Genomic DNA, 25,234 nt, shown 5'->3' with positions numbered 1-25,234 from the left:
GTAGCAGTCTGAGTATCTTCGCATTGGTTTCCTATTTTACAACTTCAAAACTGCCTCATATACCTCAGCTCATTTACTCTCACACACCAACCCTTCAGTAGCAGCTGGGCAAGAATTTGAGCCCATCTCACAGGTGAGGAAATGAAGTTCAGAGAGGTTTGGTGACTGGCCTGAGATCAACACCATGGAGGTGGGATGTCACAGATGCCACAACTCATGCATTTTCTCAATATAATGCTTTGCTTCTTGCAATGCTGTCTCTTACTTATTAAAGAGAAATTACATCTTGAGAGTCTTATAGTCACATCAGTACAGGATAGTGACACAGTGTCCAAGTCAGAAGAAAAAAGTAACACTTATATTTTTACCAAGTACATAAACTTTAATATGCAGGTGTTTTTGTTCAGCATTTTTCCTGTTTTCCACTCAGTCCTGAGCACATGGCAGTGGGGGAAAAAGATGACCTAGAAGTGTATGGGTGTGTGGTCCAAGAAGTAAAAATTCAAGGGCAAAACTAGCCTTTTCCATGCCAAAGAGGAAATGCCCCAATGGGGTGTGTCCATTTTTAAAAACTAGTCCAAGCTATCTCATCAAAACATCATTTTTTAAAGAAAATTTCCTTTCTAAGTCAACTATATTTATTAGCTTTTATTCTTTCTGTTTTTGCTTACTTCTTTTTGTCTCTCCTTGGAATTAACATTCTAGTAACATGTAGATTTAACCAGAACTTCTTAGCCAAGATACAGAATTTCATCTCTACAAGAAGGGATTTTTCTTTCAGTTAAATGCAATAAGCATTTTATGAGTTCCTACTAAGTGTCTCCTACATCATGGCATCCCAAATCTTAATGTGCATACGGGGCGATCCAACTAATATGGAGAGTCTGACTAAGGAGGTCTGGGTGGGACCTGCGAGTCTGCAGTGCTAACCAGCTCCCAGGTGAAGCCGGCACTGCTGATCCATGGTCCTGATGGACTAACAAGATCTAAAAATTACTAGTCTTGTGTAAGGAGCTGTATGGTGGAGGATGCAAGAGAAATGACCCACAGTCCCTGCTCCAGCATAGTTGTCAATAAAATACACATAAAACAGTTAGAGAAAAGCACAGAACAAATGCATAAACATGTATTCTATTGCTATAACCACATGATAGGTAATGGGGAAAAGTTCTCTTACTCTCTTTTGTCAGATCACATTTAATCGTAAAAATAGTCCTCTTTTTTTTTTTTTTAGGATAACTAGTCATGTATTATCTCAGTTTCTGAAAGCCCCTCTATTGGTACTGTGGAAACACAGCTAGATATTGAAAAATTCAATTCACATCCAACTATTTCAGGAGCAAACCCATTGTATGGCTCATCTGGGCAAACTGTGTCTCATAAGTACTCTTTCTTATGACAGGATAGCACTATCTCAGGAAAAAAGTAGGAGACTGAATACAGGCATTTATGTCCTGGTAGCCTGAGGTGGACAAAGGTCAGAGGGAAAGTACAGGTTAAGGTAGACCATGTTTCATTCAGATCAAATGCAGCTAAGATTTGTGAGTGAGGTGGGTTGGGGAAAGAGAGATGAAGGAAGGCAATGGGAATGCTGGAAACAAACAAAGACACCTTCTTTGTTCCTCAACCCTTCAGCCAAGACCCAGAAGTACTGGCACAATCAATGGAGCTCACAGGAAACCTAGAGCAGCATGAAAGCTATGCTGGTCTGCATGAGTTCCAAGGGAGGAATGCTGTGGAGCTAATCACTGGACTCAGATTGCCATTTAATGCCTTTCCTCCACAAGCCATCCTTCAAGTTTATAGCAGGACAAGAGTTCATTACCATGTTCCTGTTTTGCACATTCCTGAACAAGGTTATGCCTCCAATTTTAAGCGTGTGTATAAAAGGAATGAGAGAAGGTGGGAGGGTGAGAGAGTTTCTGGAGGGAATGGTAATAAACAGAATAAGCGCTCCTCACCAACTGGAAATGCGAATCGCCCCCACCTGCTTATGACTTTGTGCAATCAGAAGGAACAACATTTCACAGACTCTCAGATTCATTCTTATTAGAAGCTCCTAAGCTCCTTTCATCAATCTATCTATCCATTCATCTTTCAATCAGTCTCCTGTATTAGGAACTGAAAGAAAAGACAGGATTTGGTTCTAGCTCCCAAGAAGTTTGTGATGCAGTTACAGAAATAAGAGGAATTCATGTGAAATGAGGTCACAGACCAGAACAGAAGCAACCTCTAAAGGTTGCTGTCCAAGTCCTGGGTGCTGAAAGCAGTTCAAAGAGGTGGGAGTTAGATCAATGTGAAGCAGTGAAGCCAAAGGTTTTGTGGAGACTATAGGATTTCCATAATCAAAGGGGAGAGGGCAAAGTGTTCTGAGTGGCAGATATTAATGAAACAGATTCAAAATCATAACGGGGATATGAGGTCTTCCTGAAGAGGTCTGCAGGCTCCCACAGTCCATGTCTTTTGATCACAGTATGCACAATGGGCTCCCACTATGCTCCGAAAGTTCAAACAGTAGTAGAAACAAAGAAGCTCCATGCACTGGGATAACTGTATCTGAATTTACCAGGATATTGGCTCCTTGAAAGCCCCACCCATGATTTTGTAGTCAGGATGCTAGGAGCCTGTTCATCAATATCCAGATAGTGTAATGGTCTGCGTACAACAGGCAGACTCAAATTACATCTAAAGCTGCTTATTCTCATTGATTTGGGGGAACTGTTGTTAAGGAGCCACCTCTCCAGAGAGAGATGTCCCTTAGGCTGGGCTTATGCAGAACCAAAGGGAATGAAAGATTTATGTGTTTCCACTTATCTCAGTGTAATTACATAGTCAAATCAGAGTATATGTAAAAGTCACTTCGGGGTCTAAATTGTCCAATCTCTGTTTCCATAGATTGCCTTCACTAAGTAAATAACAAACTTACATCATTACCATATCCTAGTCAGAAGCACAGGAAAGAGAAGTGGCCAACCACATCCAGGGTAGTTTGGTGCAACTAGATCTCTTAACTCCAAGAACTACTAGTCCTTCCTGAGGACAGCATAAAATTCCTCAATGCTCCCTAAGCGTGGGAAGCAAGGAAGTTGGAAAGGGAGATATTCTGCTCCTACCCAAAGCACAACAGTGTTTCCCTGATCTCCTCTGGAGACACCCAAGTGAATGCTAACTGTTTCCAAGCCTAGTTTTCTCCATTGTAGAAATATGAGGTCTTGGTGGGCTTCAGAAAATGCTCTAAGATCTGCCATATTCTGCCTCCCCCCCCCATAAACTGTTGTTAGTGTCAAGATGAAAGAGAGGCTATGTCCGATCAGTGAGTTCATGGGTGACACAATACTATAGCTGGTCTCTGCCTCTCGACAATCCTCTGTTTAAACAATGCAAATAGGAGGATTTGACTGCGCTCAACATGCCAGTTCCTCAGTTCTTTCTCATCATCTCTATCTTTTTAGTCCTAACCTGCTCTTGCTCTTGTCCCTGGAGTCTAGGGATTACCAACCCCAGAGATACATTTGGCTATTTAGAGCTTAATATGCCATATTTGAAGCTATGAAAAAAGAAAATGCTGTTCCAGCCATTCACTAATATGTGATTAAAAGCAAAACGATGTCCTTTGAAAGACTTCAAAAGAAAACAGTAATGAGCACATGTGTGGGTTCTGTAACCATCCTATGTAGAGGAGAAAATGTTGATAGCAATGAATATTTTCAGAATGGGCATTTCTCTGCCCTTGTTCTATCATCCCTTCTTTGGCATTCAAAATCTCCTCATTCCCCCATTGACATCTATCTGTCCTGATTCTCACTCCAAATAATTCCTTAAACACAAGAGGAGACAATCACCTTTAAGCCACAGGTTAAATGCCCCAGAACCAGGTCACTGGGCAAAATTTGGGAAGATAAAGTTAAAAAAGCACCAGCTCTAGACTCTACAGTATAAAATATGATATGGGAGAATGTGCACCTGCCTTGCCTATGTCCCTGGAAACATGGCCAAAATAAATTGCTATGTACATGGTGGGAGGGTGGTTAAGGCACTTTAAGCCACTACCATTGCACCATTTCTCCAGTGTGCTTTTTTCCTCTTCACTTCTTAGAAGTAAATGTCCCAAGATGAGACAAGAAGGAAGCTCCCTTTAGGCTGAGAGTCTATTCCCTTCCCTTCAGGTAAGGATGCCAAGGGGATAATCTCAAAGAAACAATACATCTCCTGGTCTAGCTAGAACTCCTCAGACCAGACTCCCTTTCAATTCTAGAATATTTCATTGCATTGTTTCCCAGCAACCCCTAACTTGGGTCTTCTTTAGAATAATCTAGAATTTTAAAAAATAAAATCCTCCAAGGCCATAAATCAAAGCTAACGTGAGGACTAAATTAATCCTTCATGCAGCTTGGAAATCCTGTAATAGACATGCACATTTCTGCCCAGTTCTACCCACCCTAATTGCCATTTCCATTTTCTAGTACAACTCAGGATTTCTGCATGGCAGGAGGAGCTCCCAGACATGTCACCCTCAGAAGCTGGGCTAAGCAAAAAGGCGGGCTGTCTCTTTTCAGAAACAGAAAAGGCGTGCTCACTGTAGCATGTAAACATTTCATACTGAGTGAATTCCATTTCTTTCCATACTCATCACAAATGAGCACCACCAAAATGTTCAAATACATATTCACGATGTGCCTCTCAAATGCACTGCATGAAAAAAAATCAGAGCTAAGCACGAGGCACAGATCCATTTCATTTAATTAGAGTTTCAGAGAAGCCTAAAGAAAAAGGTCTATATCTCCTAAGTGTTCTGTTTCTGTACAAGAATAGCTGTCATGCATTGTCAGGTGATTTGAATTGAAAATGATTCCAAATGCAAAGCCTTTAAACCCCAAATGTTTGACTCGAGTAATATTAGCATAGACAGACAATGAAAGAAACCATTGAGCCATTCCGATTCCAGATTTTGTCCCTTTTCCCTTTACAATGAATCAAGGTGAGAGACTATTTCCTCTGTATCAATGCCGGAGCCCTGATTGAACACCATCTGAGGAAATCCTGCATTGCTCTCAGCACATCCCCTGAGTGTGCTCACTCCTTATTTTGATTCTCTCCTGTTGTATTTTCAAGTCCCTTTAATAATTTCTCCAACTTAGCTACCACTTACCTCCAAGGCCAGGTCAGGCTCCTCATGAGCCCGTAGACGTGCTATCTCCTTTCTTACCTTCTTATCTCTGCTCACTGTTCCCCTACCTTCAGTGCTACCATGCCTCTCTCTGTACACATAACCATTTATCATGTATTCCTTCCTTCCATGTATATTTACTGAGCACCTACTCTGTGCTAGACACTGGAGAGACAACACTGATTAAGACAGAGATCATTGCCCTCATGAATTTTAGATTCTTGGAGCAAGAGACAAAAAATAAACAATAAAGTTAAAAAAAATCAAGTAACTTATCTAGAGATAATAAGTTCTGAGTATGCGGGTGGAAGGGGAGAAAAATCAGAACAGGGTAAGGGGGTCCAGCAGTGCCTCTTCTAAGACTTACTCCCTGGTCTGGGGTTCAGCGGTTCACAAGATAATCAAATTCCCTGTTAGTCCTACCGTATCGTAATATGTTTATGGCCACCTCAGCAACACTTCCATGAACCTATTTCTAGAATAAACCTAAACACAATTGTATAGGAAAAACAAAGCTAGGCAACAACTTGCTTTTTCAAGTAGCTCTCCAATCCCCATTGTATATTGTTTCACAAGGCACTGTGTACTCACGGACTTTCTGCCTGCTTTTGGCAACCAACAAACTCTCCCTAGCTGTGGAATCAGGAATGCTGTCCCTGATGGAGATGGGTTTGGTTTTGATTTTCACAACTAAGATAGGATTTTTTTTATGATTATAAAAACAATATGTGCTTGCTGTAGAAAGAAAAACAAACAATGCAGAAATGAGTTCACTTAGTTCTACCATAACATACCCACTGTCAATATTTTGGTAAACAGCCTTCCACAATTTTTTTCCCGGCTGGCACACATTTTGTTTAAATTCTAATGGGATATTATGCATGCTCTTTTGTAACCCACTTTTTTCATGTAATTATATGTTGACAAATGTTTTAGAGGAAACTGATGGCTGTTAAAGTATTAAAAGACAAGGGCAAGGATCCCTAATTCAAGAAATCCAGAACTCAGCTACAATTGTGATAAGTGGAAGGGATAAGATACCAGCTTGGGAAAAAGTAGGAACCTACAAGGAACATGTCACCTCCAGTCTGAATGGAAAGCTTTGGAGAATGCAGGAAAGAATGCTGAAGAGTCACATATACAAGAAAAGTACATTTTTGTTAATCATTCTGGAAAAAAATGAGAGAGTAGACAATCGTGTGTGTGTGTGTGTGTGTGTGTGTGTGTGTGTGTGTGTGTGTGTGTGTGTGTGTTGCTGCATGAAGGCCGAGCCTGGAAAGCATTGTGGATAGAGATCTCTCTAAAAGGGGCTCTGTGATATGTCATCTTTATTGTCGACGGATGGCGAGTATCATTAGCGGGAAATAAATGTAAAGACATCAGCTCTCCAGAAAACAGGCCTGGCAACACAAGGAGAGAAAAAAAAAAAAAAAAAGACCAGGGTTCCCCCACAAAACTGACTAGAAAACCAGGATGTAAAAGGGCCCCTAGAGGCACCTGCAGCCTGGTTTCTCAGAGATAAAGAATCTCTGTTGGCTGCAGCAACATGTACAATTGTACTTGCTACAACAAAACAATGTGGAACAATTGCCATTCCAGGCCTACGCATGTTTTAAAAATTTACTTTAGATTTACAACTAGGATATGTACAGGGCTTTATGGAAATAGATTTGTGAGCTATCAGAAGACTTCTGGCATCCAGCACATACACACATGTATGCAAATATGCACATATATACAAAACACACGATAAGAAAACCTTTCCTATTAGTGCTTGAAATGTCACTATTACAATTTCTTTAGTCTCCATTTTTTCCATCTCTAGAAGTTGAATGTTCTAGAAGTTATATGTGCTATTTATATTGTTTTATAGTTATTTTATCATTTTTAAAACATACTTGTCAAACCCCAAAATTAATCAGCATCACTTTATCTGAACAATACAAGAAGCTTTAAGTGCTTTAACTCTGGGCTCTCTACCTTGCAATTTTCCATGCCATTTTTGTCCAAAGCTTTAATTCTAGCTTGTTTTTTAAATAGCCCCAAATTAGTACCATTTTTAATTGAATAATTGATCAATATTACTCTCATTTTACCAGGGATTTTGCTCTTACACATTTGTTTCTTCCGGGTTCAATTTTCTTCTTGTTGATGAAAATTGTTCTTTCTAATGTAATCATTCTTTCTAACTTTCCTCACTGTTTGTTTTCTCCTACAGTAAGCACGTACTACTTTGTTAACCATAAAAAATCCTATCTTAATTATGAAAAACAAAAAAACTCAAATCGTCCCTTACATGGATGAGTGGTAAACTCTCTTCAGTCCTTATATATCTGAAAATGTTACCCCTGCTCTCCTGAACTATTAACAGTAGTCTAGGGGAATTCATAAACCTGGGTTAACCAGAATTCCCACTCAGCAAATAATTCTATTATCCTCTAGTATCTACTGTTGCTTATATGAAGTATGCTGTCAGTCTAACTTTTGGCAGTCGATCTTTCCTCTCTGATAGGTTTTAAGAGGTTTTTTTTCTCTGCCTTAGTTTCACAATTGAGTGTAAATTTTTTGTTTTATATACTTGTGGCTCAGCAGTTTCCTCAAAGGAAGGCAGTCTTGCCTCAACTCTGAAAAGTTTCTATTATTATCTCTACCCTCCTTCTTTATCTCCTATTAGACCTATGCTGGGACTTCTTATACTTTCTTCTTTGTCTCTTCACTTATCTTTCCTGCTTTACATGAAATACATATATGAAATCTATATAATATATATGAAATCTATATAATATATATGAAATCTATGAATATATGAAATACATATATTTGTAAAGTCAAAGCTCCCATATCAAAAATATCTAAACATTGAAGGATGTATTCAGCAATAGAAACTGAACAAGCTAAATCTTATCATTGATATGTGAGAATAGCTGAGAATCTGAAACAAAGAACAGACAAATATCTTAAAATTATGGAAAAGATGAAATGAGTTAATTGTTCTAGCAGCCAAATCGTAGACACTTCTCAGGCATGAGGCGACACCAAAGAAAGCAAACGCAAAGCCACGGTCCCTGGGAGTATTTGTGTGGAGGAGACCAGACCCAGCGTGTGGCGGGCTCGAACATTTGATATTCGGCAGCAGAGCCCAGAGTGACTAACTTCCTGCTGTACTCCCCCTCGCCCTCTCCTTCCCCAGCTATTCTCTGCCCTGAGGACTGAGAGGGAAGAAGCCACTTCTCATATGGGAAGGATGAGAGCTGAAGCTTTGAAAGGTGGTGAGGTCAAGCCTTTGGGTTTCATCTGTTCCATGAGTGGGTGAAGCCCTGGAGCTTGTTTTTCACTGACCTGCTATGAAATCATGGTAGGTTGCAGGTGTAATTTTAAGGAGCTCCAGAAAGGTGCCCAAAGTGCTTCTACTATCTGTTCCTTTGTGCCTAATACTCATTTTGCTTAAGCTTTGCTGCCTATTAATATGCAATCCCCTCCCCCTAAATCAGATTTGAATCAGTTGTCAGACACAGACACTTGGGCATGAATGAGTTTTTCTTCTTTAAAATAGAGACCAGTACAGGGAGAGAAGGAGAGGAAGTCACTGATAGGCACTTAGATGATGCAAGGTTCAAGGCTAATGACACTGCCCCGGATGGCTGGAGCCACCCCAGCTCCCACAGCCCCTCTCCAGGAGAATGTGGTTGTGGACCATCCCATTTCCTCTCAAATCCCCCTCCCCTTCTCTGGGCTGAAAACAGCTGCCCTGGTTTGCCTCTTCATTAACTCCCCCTTCAGCTACTATTTATCCTCAAGTTCAAGTTGGTGATTTTCAGCCCTTAGCTTTGTCAAGGATTTGGGGACCAGAAAAAAGGAAAACCAAAGCAACTGAACACCTCTCGGCCTCCATCCTCCCATTCTTGTTGGCAGGTTACAAACTGTTGCTACTACAAGACATCTCTTTTGGTTATACAAGCAGCAAGCAATAAACGGCTCATACTCAACTCTGGGGAGAGATTTTCCAATCGTTTTCTCATTTCCTCATTGTCCCAGCACTTCCCCAGATCTCTTTAAACACCATGGGGCTTACTCTGTCACTGACCTTGTCTAATCATATTGATTGTCAGCAACTGCGGTCTAATTGGAAAGCAAGTTGCTATGGTAATTCTTGTGTCTTATGTCTTACATTTAAAGATACAATGATCCTAAAAGAAGAAATTGCTTGTGGTTGGTGACAGAGGAAAACAGAATTAGATATACAAATTGTGAAATGAATCTATTCAGATGAATTCAGAAATCTAACTCAGGATTTGATGTAAAAAATTGGTACCAGATTTTCTATCAAAGGCACGTTTGGTCAGAATGTTTCTCTTTTCCTCCAAATATTTATATTTTTTTGGAAAAGAAAATGCATCATGAACATGCAGGAAGGAGGTGGCTATTCATAGCTTAGAACTAGGTATGAGATCCTTAACACCGGGGTGCTGCATTGTGTGTTTAGAAGAACATCAACATGGGAGTTAGCACACCCAGGTTTTACTTCTCTATATTTAACTTGCTGTGTGGCCTTAGGTAAATCACCTAACCTTTCTGTGCTTTATCATTCTTCACTGAGAAATAAGATAACTTTTGCTTCTCTCATTCATTTCATCAGTCAACAACCACTGGGAATCTTGAAAATCAGTCACAGTGAAGAAGACAATAGTGCAGTTTCCTGTTAGATTAAAAGCTCCTTGAAGGCAGAAATTGTATTCTCTTAAATATGTCTGAAGAAGAGGTCTGCAAAGAAATTTGAGCTTTGGTGTCAAAAACACCAAAGCTTTGTTAATACCTGTTCCTTCTGACTCAATACAATTCAAAGCCTGCTGGGTGTGATGCCTGGGTTTGGTCCTACTGAGAGCTGGACGGTGGCCACTGCTCCAGCCCTCAGGGGCCTAGAGGCAGAAGCATAGCTGGCGTGGCTGTTAGTCTCACTAGGATATAGACACAACGAGTGTACTTGGGAAGCTCAGGGGAAGGCAAATTGTGGAGGATTAGGGAAGGCCTCACTGGAAAAAGCTTTAAAGTTTAGCCTTAAAATTGGAATACGTCTTCTTCCTGTTCCACTAGTCAAATGTGAGGGTAAAAATAAATGTGTAATCAATACCAGGCAAAGGACTTCAAACTGCAGATGTCACCGGCCCACTCAGCACACATTTATGGAGTGCCTGCTGGATGCACAGGTGACAAGCTAGGAATATAACAAAGTCCTTCACCCTCACAGACTTACAGTCACAAGATTAGAGAGAAAAATAAAGAAATAGTATTATCATTGGTATTAACACTTATTAAGCTTTAAATATTTAACATGTAATTATTTAATATTTAGTCCAAAGTTCTGCAATGCAAATATCATTGTCCTCCTTTCAGATATAAGTAGACTGAGGCTCAGAGAGGTTAAGTAACTTGACCCACTTCACAAAGCATGAATTGTTCTCCAAGTACTTGTGTGGGGCTACCATACTAGCTCTGTTGTCTGGCTCGTAACACAGATACCCTGTCTCCTGGAAGTCAGCTAGCCTCAACTTCTTGTTGCTGCAGCTCCAGCAAAGATACCCATGTAACGGAACCTGGGTGGATGAATGAAAATGCATTCTTAGTATCACAGGTAAAGAACCTCTCAACCTAGACCAGTCAGTTATTAACTAACTCCCTGTCATCACAGCTTCTTGTGCTTTGTTACTTTCTCAGTTTGAGAAAAGGGAAGAGGAGGCATGTATAGGAAAGTAAATTGAGAAGGTAACTACTGAAGTCTTTTCCTTCCTTTGCTGATACCCTGAAATTCTCCTTTCAGGGGTACTACAAAGACAAAAGACAAACAAACAAACTTTTCTAAAAGATGTCTTCTAACAGGATCTTCATTACCTGAAGTTATCTTGGACAAATGTGTATTTCACAATTGAATAACACACTTAGGGGTATGAAGGGCCCCTCAGAAGGTGCTGAAGCGAGGAAGGAAATCTGAGTTGTCTTGTGCCCCACAAAGCCAACGCCCTAGACCTTGACAGGAACAATTCTAGCGTTATTTGTTTCAGTTCTCTCTAAGCTTTTGTTTCAACAAACGTTTCCAAGGCACAGAAAAGGCCTGGACATACACAGAACTCGAGTACTGACTCCAACCATCTTGGGTGGCTTTAACTAGCTGAATCAAAGACTCAATCTGGAAAAGAATCCATTCTCTTCCTTGTTTTCTATCATGACCGCATTTTTCTCCAGGCATTGGCAAAGTTTCATAAAATGGAAGTTCTTCTAAAAACTCCTTTCTTTTTCCTGTCCATACAGGTCTCCTCACTGTAAAAACAGGGACACTTTTAGGACCAATGTGAGGCAAAGGAGGCCCTGGAGTAGGACTTTTGACTGCCATTTGGGATGGGATGGGGGAAATCTACTGCTCAGAAGTGGATATAAAATCAATTAAATATGGAGTCAGTGAAAATAGGCCCCTGAAATGCTGGAAAGGGCAGGATGGATAAATGCTTGGCACACGGGGCACTTATGAAAGTACTAGACTCAAGCAACTCCAAAGAGAAAAAGACGACAATCAAAGCGACTCAAATTCAGAAGCAGCCAAGAGGGAGTTCCTGGTTGTTCCTTCACTGCAGCCCATAAAAGAGGCACTCTCATGCCAAGAATAAGAGTTAATGAGGTGGAAAATGGAGGGGCATAAAAGGGAGAGTAATTATGAACTGCAGAGTGAAAACAGAGGAGGATGGAAGCTTGTTGGAGAGGGCAGATTATTTTCCAGGTGTGGCAAGAGAGACAAAAAGGCACCCAGAGGAGATGATTAAGGAAGGGGGTGCTGTGGGGGGTGACAGAAGCAGATAGGAAAGTCTACAATAACGGCCCCTGACACACACACACACACACACACACACACACACACACACACACACACACACATACACGCACACCAACCTGTGGCACAGGGTGGGGGTCACAGGGCTGGGGCTCTTTCCGTGGAAGCCAAGCCTGGTGCTAGGCGAGAGGAGTGTGGCCAGCCAACCCAGACTCTAGTTGGTGCCCTGTCTCTGGAGGCCATGGTCTTGCTTCAGGGAAGAGCCTATAAAGCAGGGAAATGGCACCCCACCAGGGGAAAGGAAAGAAGGAAGAACAGGTCATCCACCTTGGCCCTCACGTGGCTGAAGGAGAATGTGTATTTGGTGCCACGTCTTTGCACCCTTCAGTGATACTTCTGTCCATGTCACCCATCTTTATGACAAGGAAACCATTTGTTGAATGACTGGTGGGATGAAGGTGAAGGCTGACCACGATGAGTCATCTCCATAGGCTGCCATGTTGGCCGCCCAGGATGGAACCCAGCAGTGCAATGGGCACCACTGCCCTCCATGTCAAACTCCAGGCCACAGGAGTAAATAGGACCAAGATCCCTGGACCGGGGGCCCAGCCAGGCCCTTAGAGCCCTCACCCGCTCAGGAGTGAAGATTGATCAGGTTCAGGATGTCACCCCCATCCTCTCCAACAGCACCTGCAAGAAGGAGGGGGTCGCTGTGGTAGTTGTCTGTGAAAAGAACTCCTTGAATTATCATTTTCTGTTAATAAATTGCCTTCATGTAAGCTCTTTTGACTTACTTGCTTCCTTGGTAAAGAGGCTGGGGGAGTATGACAAGGCAGAAATTAACACTGGCTTACAGGAGATCAATGAAGCCCTCTTTAAGCTGACGATAAAACAAACAACTGTCTTCAGGAGAATGATGGCTCAGGCAAGGGTACTTTCTCACCTTGTCCAGGGCTCAGGAAGGATGGCGCTTCCTGCTGCTGCTCCCTCCCGGGTCTGCCCACAGACCTGCTCTTCAGGGAACAGGTGCGGCGCCCTAAGCGGGATGCTTTGTGGAGCCCTTGCCTTCACCCCAGCTTGCTAGAAATGGAAACTGGCTGTCAGGGAGAACTGCCAATGATGTGGCTGGCTGCCTTTTAATAACAGAATCACAGAAATAATTAAAATCACTGAATTTTAGGGCTAGAAGGGACCCACGAGATCATCTAGATCAACAATGTTGTTTTAGAGACGAGGAACAAAGGCTCGGAGAAGGGAATTGATTTGACTCAAGGAAAGTTGTTAATCAGGGGCAGAGTCAGGACTAGAACCTAGGTCTCCTGACTCTAGTGAAGTAATAAAAATGATGGTTGGCAGCACGACCTTTGCACAACACTATGTGCTTTTTCCCTTCTGCGTGATCATGCATTATTCATGTGATCTTCAATAGCCCAGCCAACTACAAAGGACTGAGTATGAAATGTACTGAGGGACAGAGGCCTTAGCAATATCTTACAGAGGAAAATGGATCTCAGAGAGCTCTAGTGATTTGCCAAAGTGATGAAGGACTTCCTTTTGCCTGCTCAAGAGACCTCGCCGCATGCAGTTCTGCATTTCTGGAGATTACGGAGCTGGGGGTTTTCATTTCTTAACCTGAACACCCTCCCCAGGTCTGGGTGCTAATGGACTTAGTAGTCCTCATTGTGAAAACGTTGTTCTTTCTGGCATGCTGGGATGGTCCCCCCCCCATCCCCATGAAATAATTTAAAAAGGAAGAAAAAAAAAAAAGGCCAAGGGCCCATAATTCAATAAGGAGCAGCTACCTGGTGTGCTCACCACAAAGAGGCCAAGCCATTCAATCACAGGCACTAAGTACTGTGTCACTAAGGAAGACAGGTCTCTGGCTAAATGAGATCAAACATAGACTTAGTTCTGAGGAGTTCTTTTTTTTTTTTTTGGTTGTTTCCTTTCAATTTTGCCAAGCAACAGTCCTACATGACTCCTAATGAACCAGCCAACAGAAATGTACTCAACATCTACTGTGCACACTCATTTTTCACCAGATGGTAGAGGCAAAACTCACACTTGCCCTGAGGGGAGGAGCATTTGTTGAACAATGTCAGGGACTTTAAAAATGAGTTTCTTTGTTTTTTACCTAGTAGTCCAAGGTGGAGTTCCTTAGCACTTGATTTAGGGAGCCCAGGACACCAGCTGCTTCACCATCTTCAATCAGGCTTTCGAGGTTGCCCTGGTCACCACCAACCAGGCCAGATGGAGACAGCACATAGAGGAACACCCAGGAGGGGTTGTGGGCCAGGCCTGGCACAGTACACATTATTTCTGCTCATATTCCTTGGGAGAAGCCTTCTCCCCACAAGGCTAAACCTAACAGCAAGATTGCCAAGAAACATAGTGTAGCTGTGACCCCAGCAATAAGAAGGGAAAATAGATTCGGGTAGGCACTAGAAATCTCTTCCATACCATGTATTATATCCATAATTCTCATAAAAACCCTAAAAGGTAGTTATAATTACCTCCGCTGAAATAAAAAAGTCCCATGGAGATTGGTTGACACAAGTAGGCAATGATAAAAGAATTTGAAGCCAGGCCTGCCTGCTTTCCAAGTTCATGCTGCCACTCACTCGTGCCTAAGAATTGAGACAAACACAAGCCAGCAGGGCCCTGACAAGACAAGGCTATTAGTGAGAGGACCCATGCAGAGCATGTAGTGGTATGCCCGCTACACAGTAAGTGTCTAGTTGAGGTTAATTACCACCATCATCATTATTCCTGCAGCCTTGAGTTACACAGCCCCAACTCTAAAGGGTCTTGAACATATAGAAAATGTATCTTTCCTTGAGGGTCAGAGGCCCTTCAGCCTTCCCATCGCCCTTTCTTTGGCCTCTGCTCAAGCTGGCAGCCTACACTGAAGCCAAGTGACCCAATCAATGTATCTTCCCTTTCTCCTCTCTACACAGTGCCCCCTTCCTTATTACCTGTCCAACCTCTCATCTTCTATCACTTAGAACTTAATGAATTCCTGTTTAAACAACTTCTGACAGACATACACAGAGTAATAAAGAAATCATCTACCTTTTCTAACTCCAATATGATTCTACCTCCAGAAAATCTCTTTCCCTTTCTCTCCTACTCTCTTTCCCTCCTTCACTTTTTATCATCCTCTTTTCATTCCATCTACCTTCCCAAACTACAATCCCAGTCATGACTCCCAACCATAAATACTAGCTACACTCCTGTATCCAGGCAAAGATGAATTCTAGGTCATCACCGTCCTCCACCCTTTTCTCCACCAGCCACTCCATTTTTATTTTCTTGCATACTTTATATAATTTTATACATACACACACACACACACACACACACACACACACATATAGCCTTCAATCTACTCCAAAATTTTAAGTAAATCATTGGGATACTTAATTTGTTGGGGGAAAAAAAATGACTCATGACCCATATCAAACCAATCCTGAGTCATCACATGACTGCCAAGAACTGCTGGTCTAGCAGAAATTGCAAAGAGCCATAATTACAATGATGATGGTGGGTAATGAAGGGATACTTGCAAGAAATACTGAAAAAAGTAATTGAGAGGATTTAGAATCTGTTAAATGTTGAAGAGGAGTCAGAGATGACACCAAAATTTTGGGAGCTTGGGTTGGTTCGATGAACCAATAGGGATGACAATAGAGCCATTGTCTACGGTTGTGATGGGGGGGGGGTCAAAGACCTGGGAGAGGAAAATAATATGCCTGTTCTAGACTCGTTGTCCCTCAAGGGTGTGCAGGACATGCAGAGAATATGGCTCTAGCAGTTGCAGGCATGGGTCTCTGGTCTAAGAGGGAAACTTGTTCTGATGATATGTGAGGCATCAACAGAGTGATTGTGATATTAAGACAGAGCTTGAGAAATGCTGACATTTAGAGAGAGTGTGAGGGGGAAAATATGGTCTATGGGGGAAATAAAATGTATTGAACCCCCACCATTCACCCTGCTCTGTGTTGGACATTGGGCTTTCCTGTCATTTTCCTCCATGTCTATGCAGCTGATCTTGCTCAACTATGCATGTTGCTTCTATGCAACTAAATTGCAGATTCTTGGAAGGCAGGGGCACTGCTTTTTACTGTCTTACATGTTTTACCTCTGCATAGAGAATGCACTAAAAAAGCACTTATCATCTGAGTTGCTGCTTAGGACTTCAATTTATCTGTGGATGGTGAATTTGCATGTTGACTTATAGTTTGGTCTTGTCAGAACTCAAGCACCACGCAGCATGGTGGAAGGGGGTGGTTATTTAGTTGTTTTATCGGCATGTTGCTCTGCCAAAAATTTCTACTCTATTGGAAATTAAAATAACAACAACAGGATTTTCTGAGGTGGAAATAATTTTCCAATTCACTGGAAGTACAGCCTGTCTGATTTCTGCCATCTTTTTGAGGCCCAATGAATGGTGAGTTCATATCCCAAGTCAACTTCACTCACTTGGCTTTGTGGCATCAGGGAAATTACTTAACCTCTGTATGCCTCTTTTTCCTCTCCTGTAAAGGGGTTAAAGTTGGTACTCACCTCATAGAATTGTGATGATCAAGCAATTTAATACATGCAAAGCACAGAAAAACTGCTTGGCATATAATAAATGCTAATAAATGTTAGCTATTATGTCTATGATTTTTAGTTCCTTTCCTTATCTGCTGAGAGAAGCAAGGGAAGTGTATTATTCCAAAAAATAGATTGTTACTTAACATTTTAAATTAAGACAAAACTAAATTAAGACAAAGCTTGTTGTTAATATATTTGAAAGTGAGGGAGCTCAATTCAGATATCTGAATGAGATCGAGTCACTGAGGGTGCTTTTATTTCTGTCTCATTTTGGGGACATCTTTAGAGAATCTGTAGCAAAGATTCACTTCACCCAGAGACAAGGAAGCAGATGGGACATGTCAGGAAAGGAAGGTATCCACCTGCTGCCACCTGAGAAGGTGAGAGGAGCCCTTTGGCAATGTCCTCACCCTACCCTGACAACATGTCCCACTCTGCACTGACCCTCTCCTGAAGGGACCAGCATGCTATCTAGATTATGACTTCAGTGGTGGAGACATCCTTCTTGGGGCAGTCACATGCTCTGCCTAATCTCCTCTGTTGGACAACAAACCAGATGGTGGGTCTCACTGTGGGTAAGACTCAGAATGGGGTTTGGGATAATGTCATAGCCTGGTTTAAGAACTTAAATGATCTGTAGGTGGGGTTAGGAGAAGCATGCCTAGGACATCTGATAGCACCGTTTCCCCCAGCTCGGTGGTTGGCTAGCGCAGCCTCTCCCAGCTGCAGAAATTCTGTCCTCAGCTCCACAAAGAGGAGATGGCAGGCACAGTGAGATTAGAGTTCACCACATGACAAGCATTGTGCTTTCATACATACCATCTCATTTAATCCCTTTGACATACCTGTGAGATAGCAATTATTCCCATTTTACAGACAAGGAAACTGAAGCTTATAGAGATTCTGTAACTTGCCCACAGTAATTCAGCTAGTAAGAAATTGAAACAGGATTCAGACTCAGGTCTCTAGTGTAAAATCTCTGGATCTGATCTTAAGGGAATTCTAAATGAGGGTTGGGCATATATTTGGAGAACTTAATCAAATTTTCTGGAAGGCATTCTCATGGGAATTTTCACTTGACTTGTTCTGTATTTACTTAAGTCATATAGCACATTTTCAGAACAATTAAGAGATTAGACATATGGTAGAAATACACAGATATGTGTATATAATATATAATCATATATATGACATTTGATATATAATAATTATATATCCTACATATGAAAGTATACTATTTATATATCTGTAGTTATGTTAAAATAACGTGTCAACAATCCATTTTATTTTTTCTAGTAACTCAGATGTAACCCATCAAAAAAAGATAGCACCCAGTGAAGGGAAGCCTAGAATACTAGACTTACTGAGTTAAAGATCACTGATAAAACCCAGGACTCATTTTACTCAGCATCGGAGCCCCAACACAGAGCCTAGGGCCTGGAATACAAAAGTTGCCTCATCAAAATTTGTTGAACCCTTGTTGAATTAGTTCTTCACTCTTTTCAAGATTCACTCCTAGGTTCTGCTACACAAGAAGCTTCCAGACTGGGCTAATACACATTTTGATTTGCAAATACTCTGTTTACTGCAAGTTCTCAAGAACACAGCTTTATCATGCAGGAACAAAGGCAGAAAATCTTTTCTAATCTTTCAGAGATCACTCATTCATTCAGCAAACACTTGGCTGGGAGCAGGAATGCTAAGATGCAAGGTAACATGCTGTCCTCCAGGGGTTCTTTGCCTGGAGGAGACAGACCGGAATGCAAACCCAGTGTAGTCCGTGAGGCTACGGCAGTGTGTGAGGGGGTCCCAAAGGGGCCTCAGGGAAGGGAAATGGTCAACTAAATTTAGTCTGAGGTTATTCAAAACAAAAGAAAGCTGATTCGATGAGTATTAAAAATATTTCAATGCAGCTGAATCCCCTAATGTGCCCAATTAGGGAGGGGTATGTTGGATTTATTGAAGGAAAATGCTCTGTGGAGAGTCAGGAGAAGATGGAAAAGATGGGAAAACCTGGTTGGAGAATATCTCTTACATCAGGAAAAAAGCAAAGATGTTTCTGTGAGTGATTTCTTATTACATCCTGTTCTCCAATTCATCGAAGTCGTTGAATTTCTAGTGAGGCCTTTAATTGCCAGTAATAGTTCATCAGTTTCTCCTTCTTCTATAAAGCTGTAGCAACACTTCTCTGAATTAAACAGTCCCAGCATTTGGCAAATGAGTGTCAGGGGAAATGGCAGACAAATGCATATCACTCTAGGATAGGTTGAAATTTTATGCTGAACCTGGCTGAATGCTACATACTCATTCACTCCCTAAAGTCTGCCCTACTGAACACTCCTCCCCCACAACCCCCACCACGCTTCTATCAAGTGTACTTCTATATGAATAGCACTCTGTTGGCCAGAAGAATGGAAATCTGGAGAACTTGACTGTGGCTCTGAAACTCACTCCAGAGAAAATGTCCTAATACCCTCAGAACCTCATGCGAACACATCTCCCCTTCCTTCAAAGGAAAGTGGAATTCTACACACAGATGTGATCTTATATCCAGTCAAATGTTTTAAGAATTCCTGCAGTCACAGCAGTCATCTCTCCTATTTTCTCTTCTATGGGTGTTTTTTCAGTTCAAGGACCTCATCCGTGAGCCAGAGAGGGGCTGGGAGATGCTGTGACCCATAGGAGTAGAGCTAAAGGCATCCAGACGCTATTAGTACAGCAGACCAAGCACATGTATGTGTCCTGTGCATGCTGTGAATTAAATGTAAAACATCCCTGGGACAAAAACCTAACTCACTGACAAGCTAGGCTTGGCCATCACCTACCAGACTTGGGCATACTGGCTATAGAAAGGTGGTTGAAAGAATACAGAATACAAACTTCATCCCCTTTGCAGTTCTGCAAATGCTGTTTCTGGACCTAAAGATGATGTTTCCTTCATCCACTTATCCATCCACTAAATATTTATTGAGTACAAATCACATGCCAACTTATGACTGAGATGCTGGAGATACAAAGATAGAAGGATAAGATAACCACCCAGGAAGTCAAAGTCAGGTTGGGGAATTAGACAATGACCACCACCACCATCCCCCCAAAATAGGAGTGACAGAACAGTGTGCTAATTGCTTTAACTGAAAAAGGAAGGAAGTCTTGTGAGAATCCAGAGGACAGCAAAACGTCAATGATCAGAAAGTAAGGGAAGACTTTCGAGACAGGATACAGGTTTTTGAGAATCAAGTACTCATTCCTTCTCTCTCATGCTTTTCACACCCACCCTGGTGTGTGTACTGGGGGAAAGGCCTGCTGGGATGTTATTATCATTCTTCTAAAGAACTCTGAACTCCAAAGTGTGGTCTCAAGACCAGTTCCGTCCCCATCACCTGAGGTACTGGAGAGGCCAAACCTCAGGCCCCACTCAAGATCTTCCTGTTGAGAATCTATATTTTAACAAGACTCCCAGGTGATTTGTCTGTGCATGAACAATTGAGCAGCTTTTTCTCAGAAGATAAGAAGAGCCTCATCTCTAGAAATGAGCTTCCCACAGAATCAGGATCCCTCATCTAAGAAGGACAGCATTCAATGTCTACATGGCACAGTTCCAAACTTTCTGGTCTTGGGTTCAGTTTATACCCTTAAAAGTAATCAAAGACACCAAAGAGATTTTGCCTATGTGGCTTATAGCTACTGATGTTTACGATACTAGAAATTAAAACTGGGAAACATTTTGTCAGTCAATTTTAAAACAATAATAAATTTCCACATATTAACATAAGTAATGGTTGTGATGCAAAATAGCCATGTTCAGAACAAATACTAGTGAGAAGAGTACCCTAGTTTTACGTATTTGCAAGAAAATTTAACCCCTTGCTTAATACACAACAGACAGGTTCTCCTATACGCTTCTGTATCTACACATCAAGTAGCCCCTGGACTCTACTGTAGGCTCACAGAATAAGTGAAAAAATTACATTTTAGCATTATTATGAAAAGAGTTTTGGCTACATAGACCACTGGACCACTCTTGAGAACCACTGGTCTACCGTATCCCTAGAGATCTCCTCTCTCATAAACCCTTTATTTGTTGATGCTAAGGAAACATGACCATGCCCCAAATTATGTCAATTGCAATGATTTGTCACAATTGCAAAGAAAATTCTTACCTAAATCTTTTGAGACAAACAATAGTTTCTTAATTATGTGAGTTCTTTGGATGTAAAGATTCCACATCCTCCCTTCGAAGACCAGCTGAGAGATCCTCACGACTGTGTGTTATTTTAGCCAAGCCAGGTCACCTCCGTTAACCCCACTGGAGACAGCAGTGGCTGCATGAACTAATTTACATAGGTACGCTGAAAATGAGGACAAGCTATGCATATTAAAAAGATACTCTGCCAATTATCAATACTTACCAAATGTAAGATGTTATTATATATTTTCTACCATATCTCTTGCTACACATTCAGCATTTGAAATGTTGTGACTTTTTGATTCAATTTTCCCACTTATGAAAAACCATACTCAACTAGTACCTTCTCTGTTTCACTCTCCTGCCTCCAGGTTCTATCACCAGGTTTCCTTGGCTACTATTTTGTCTCTTTTTCCTGTACTCCAAGAACCTTATTTCTCTAGCAGCCCAGGGAAAACTGGCCCTTGCTCCTGAAGCAAACATTAAGAAAGAAATCACAGATCTAAAAGGGATATTAATATCATCTAGGCCAGCAGTTCTCAATCTTTCATGTACATTAGAATCACCATTGCTTGGAGAATTAAAGGGTTAAAGAAGTAATGTCAAAGCCTCATCCTGGGCTAGATAAATCCAACTCTCCAATGTAAACCAGGCTTTGGAATATTTTTTTTTGCAGTCCACCAGGAGTTTCTAATGTGTAGCCAGAGATTAGAAACTCTGATCGAGTCCAATTATTCACTTTATAGATTGAGGGAGGATTTATAGATTTATAGGTTGGGGGGGGCAGTCAGGAGGTGAGGAACCTTATCTAGAATCACCAGGATAGAACTAAGATTTGAACACCACCTTCTAGCCAGACAGTATAACCAACAGGCCTCCATTATTTCTCTCAATTCAGAGTTCTCAAAATACAAACAAAATGGAATTTTGTCTCCTTCCTTTGAATGAAATTTTATTAAGGTATGTTTTATATACAACAAAATATATGCACTTGTTTAAAAATTAAAGTTAGACAAACTCATTTTACTACTTCCCCAGTCTTCAAGTAGGACATTTCCATCACCCCAGCAAGTTTCCCCCTGCCTCTTTCCCTCTATCCCAGGCCTCAGGTGACAATTACTCTGATTTCTGTTACTGTAAATGGAATCATATAGTATGCATTCTTTCATGTCTGCATTCTTTCACTCAGCATAATTTTTTAAAGATTCAACTATGTGGTGCAGCCATTATAGAAAACAATATGGAGGTTCCTTAAAAAACTAAAAATGAAACTACCATATGATCCAGCAATTCCAATCCTGGGTATATCCAGAAAAAACAAAAACATTAAATCTAAAAGATACATGTACCTCAATGTTCATAGCCCCAATATTTACAATAGCCAAAAGACAGAAACAACCCAAGTGCCCATCAACAGACAACTGCATTCATATGTGAGAGACTCACACACACACACACACACACACACACACACACACACACACAATGGAATATTAGTCATTAAACAAATGAAACACTGCCATTTTCTGCAATGTGGATGGACCTAGAGAACATTATTCTGAGTGAAATAAATCAGAGAAAGACAAATATATGAAATCTAAAAAAATACAAATGAATGTATATAGGAAACAGACTCACAGACATAGAAAAGAAACTTGAGGTTATCAAAAATTGAAAAGGGAAGGAACAAATTAGGGGTAGGGAATTAACAGATACAAACCACTGTATATAAAATAGATAAGCAACAAGGATTTACTATAAGCACAGGAAATTATACTCATAATTATAGTTATTATTTTTTAATAACCTATGATGGAATATAATCTGCAAAATTACTGAATGACTGTCTTGTACACCTGAAATTAATACAATATTGTAAATAAAGTCACTTCAATTTAAAAAAAGATTTAACTGTGTTGTACTAGCAGTGTTTTACTTTACTGATAAGTAATAAACCAATGTGGGGATATTCTAGTCTATCCAGCAGGTAGTTCCCTGTTTGGGGGCTATTAAAAACAAAGCTGCTATAAACATCCGTGTCCAAGTCTTTGGGAGGGCATAAATTTTTATTTCTCTTGAGCAAATATACAGAAATGGGAACGCTAGGCCCAGCATGGTCTGCGGGGCAGGGCATAGAGAGGAAAGAGTTCCAGCCCTGCAATCAACCAGAGCTGGTTCTGCGTACAGGTGGGGCTGATTACTGACATGGAGATTTAAATCCCAACTTTATAGGCACGTCAAAGAGATTGGAGAGCATGTATGTAGAGTGGCTGGTCAATAGTAATAAATGATAGTAGAAATAACTAGTGGCCGAACTGGGTTGAACTGCAGCAAGATCCCTGAATTTCCCAGTGAGGGAATTTTCCCCTGCTGCACACTGTTCACCCAACCCTCATCCAGACCAAGGCTCCCTCAACTGCCACCCAACCCCAACACACTCTCTCCTGTCTTTGAAGTTGAGGCCATAAAATGTGAACTACCTTCTGAAATAATTAATTTAGAAGTGTTTCTTGGCTTGTTTGTTTTAGTCATTTTTAGTTCTCTTTGACCAAAAAAAAAAAAACCAAAAAACCAAAAACCTTCCAGGTAAGGGAACTCTCAGTACATGAATTCAGGTAAGGAGAAATGGCTGCCTTTTAGGCAATATTAGGCTGAGACATGACTGCAGCTGGTAGCCAAACCTCCTGGGACCTGGAAGTGAAACAGAAACCGCTTTTGAAGGATGTAGGCTCATTTGCATTTGCACCCTCTCTGCCATGTAGTGCTTTCCTCCACGCCTGGTTTTCTACCCGTGCAGCCCCTTCACTTGACTCCGTTAAGTGCTCAAACAAATGTCTCCTTTTTCTAGGTTTCCCACCCCTTTCCCACTTCTCATTCCTGCCTCCCAGCACTCTTCCCACTCACAGGACAGAGGAGCGAAACAAGGGGCCAAGGGCCAGCACGCTCTCTTGAACACACACATACGCACACGCGCATCCACATCACCCTTGTCCACGTTCAACCGTGTAAACCAACTCAATTTACCAAATAAATCGTGAAGGAAGCTACCACAGAGTAAGAGGCGCTTTTCTCTGACAAAATGTCTCCTCCCTCACGGTGGGTGGAGGGGTGGGAAACAACTCTGCCACCAGTGAGTTGACAAGCCCCCGGTGTCATCAGCCCTCCTCCCTGAGACAGTGCTGCTCACAGTCATACGTCCCCTCTCCCACCAGGCCTTCTCCCTGCCCTGCCCTCCAGGCCTTTCCCTTCATCCAGAGCCTTCCTAGAGCAACTCAGCTAAACCCCAGGCCAGCAGACAGTGCTTCTGCCTCAGCCAATTTGAATGCGGGCTACCTGCAAGATTTTGAGACACTCTCAGCTGCTGCATTAAAACTGCATGAGTGTCTTCCTCAGGGGGCCTAATAATAGCATGTTTCATCTTTGAGCCACTTTATAAACATTAACTGATTAAGCCACCCTTCTCTCCTCGTAAACTCTGGGCTTCTGCATAGTGGACTGCATCCTCCACCTCCCTCAAATTACTCCAGGAGGAAAAAAGCTGGGACCTGAAGGATCTTTTCCAGATATCTTAGGCCAAGACAACATTAATGCCAAAGGCCTTCCAATAACAGCCTGCATTTGCGTAATGGCCTGGAAGGGGAAGGAATAGAAATCCACAATTATTTAAAAGAGACTGAATTAAGATTCTCATCTCCCAAAGCCAGATGAGCAGAGAGAACTAGCCTTTATGGTCTAGAGCAGGGTCATTGAACTATAGCCCATGACACCAAATCCAGACTGCCACCTGCTTTTATGAATAAAGTTTTACTGGAACACAGTCGTGCTCATTCATTTCCATGTTATTTATGGCTACTTTCACATTACAATATCAACTGAGTAGTTGCGACAGTGACCAAAAAACCCACAAGGTCAAAAAAATATTTACCACCTGTAGAAAAAGTTTGTTGACCCCTGGTCTAGGGAATTTAAAGTGTGTTCTCATCCTGTATATTCTCTAAACATCTTTAAGCCAATCTCTTTTCCTCCCTAGGCCTCAGCTGCAACATCTGTGGACTGAATATCCTCTAAACTGAGCCGTTGCCTTGGGCTGATTCCTCTCATTGTTCTGTTAAGGGTCAGCATCCAGCATGCTAGCTTTGTCTCCTTATTACAGCCGACTTCTTTGCAAGCAGAAACAGTTTTGTGTGTCTCATGATCACTGTAGCCACAAGGCTCTATGTTGAGCCCTAAATCCATTTGTGAAGTGTAACAAAACTGAGTGGAATTATATTTCTTTCTTTGCAGAGAGATCTCGCAGAACGATGTCTTGGAAGCGATAGAGGCGAATGTCTTCTCCAACCTGCCCAAGCTACATGAGATGTAAGAAAGAATCTATGGGGTTTGCTCATGGCTGTTCTTGGCGACAGCCTTAAGTTCATTGATATTTCTAGGAGGCCCTGGCTCTGTCCTGTTCTCAGGCCCC

At 41.6% G+C, this 25,234-nt stretch overlaps 1 protein-coding gene and 1 pseudogene across 4 annotated transcripts in view; both read left to right on the top strand.

Annotated features, from left to right (window-relative positions):
- Window positions 1-25,234, top strand: part of FSHR (follicle stimulating hormone receptor) — a 152,678-nt gene that overhangs the window by 78,789 nt on the left and 48,655 nt on the right. For all 4 annotated transcript variants that reach the window (XM_032497495.1, XM_006185785.2, XM_032497496.1 and 1 more), the window contains exon 3: window positions 25,057-25,131. In XM_032497495.1, the coding sequence (XP_032353386.1) occupies window positions 25,057-25,131 (75 nt within the window). The remainder of the gene's footprint in view (window positions 1-25,056; window positions 25,132-25,234) is intronic.
- LOC102516034 lies at window positions 12,172-13,068 on the top strand (annotated as a pseudogene).

Source organism: Camelus ferus, chromosome 15 (assembly GCF_009834535.1).
Source record: "Camelus ferus isolate YT-003-E chromosome 15, BCGSAC_Cfer_1.0, whole genome shotgun sequence".
In the NCBI taxonomy this organism is placed as follows: Eukaryota; Metazoa; Chordata; class Mammalia; order Artiodactyla; family Camelidae; genus Camelus; species Camelus ferus.
Note: the sequence above shows the minus strand (reverse complement) of the source record. Positions and strands in the feature narration are given on the sequence as shown.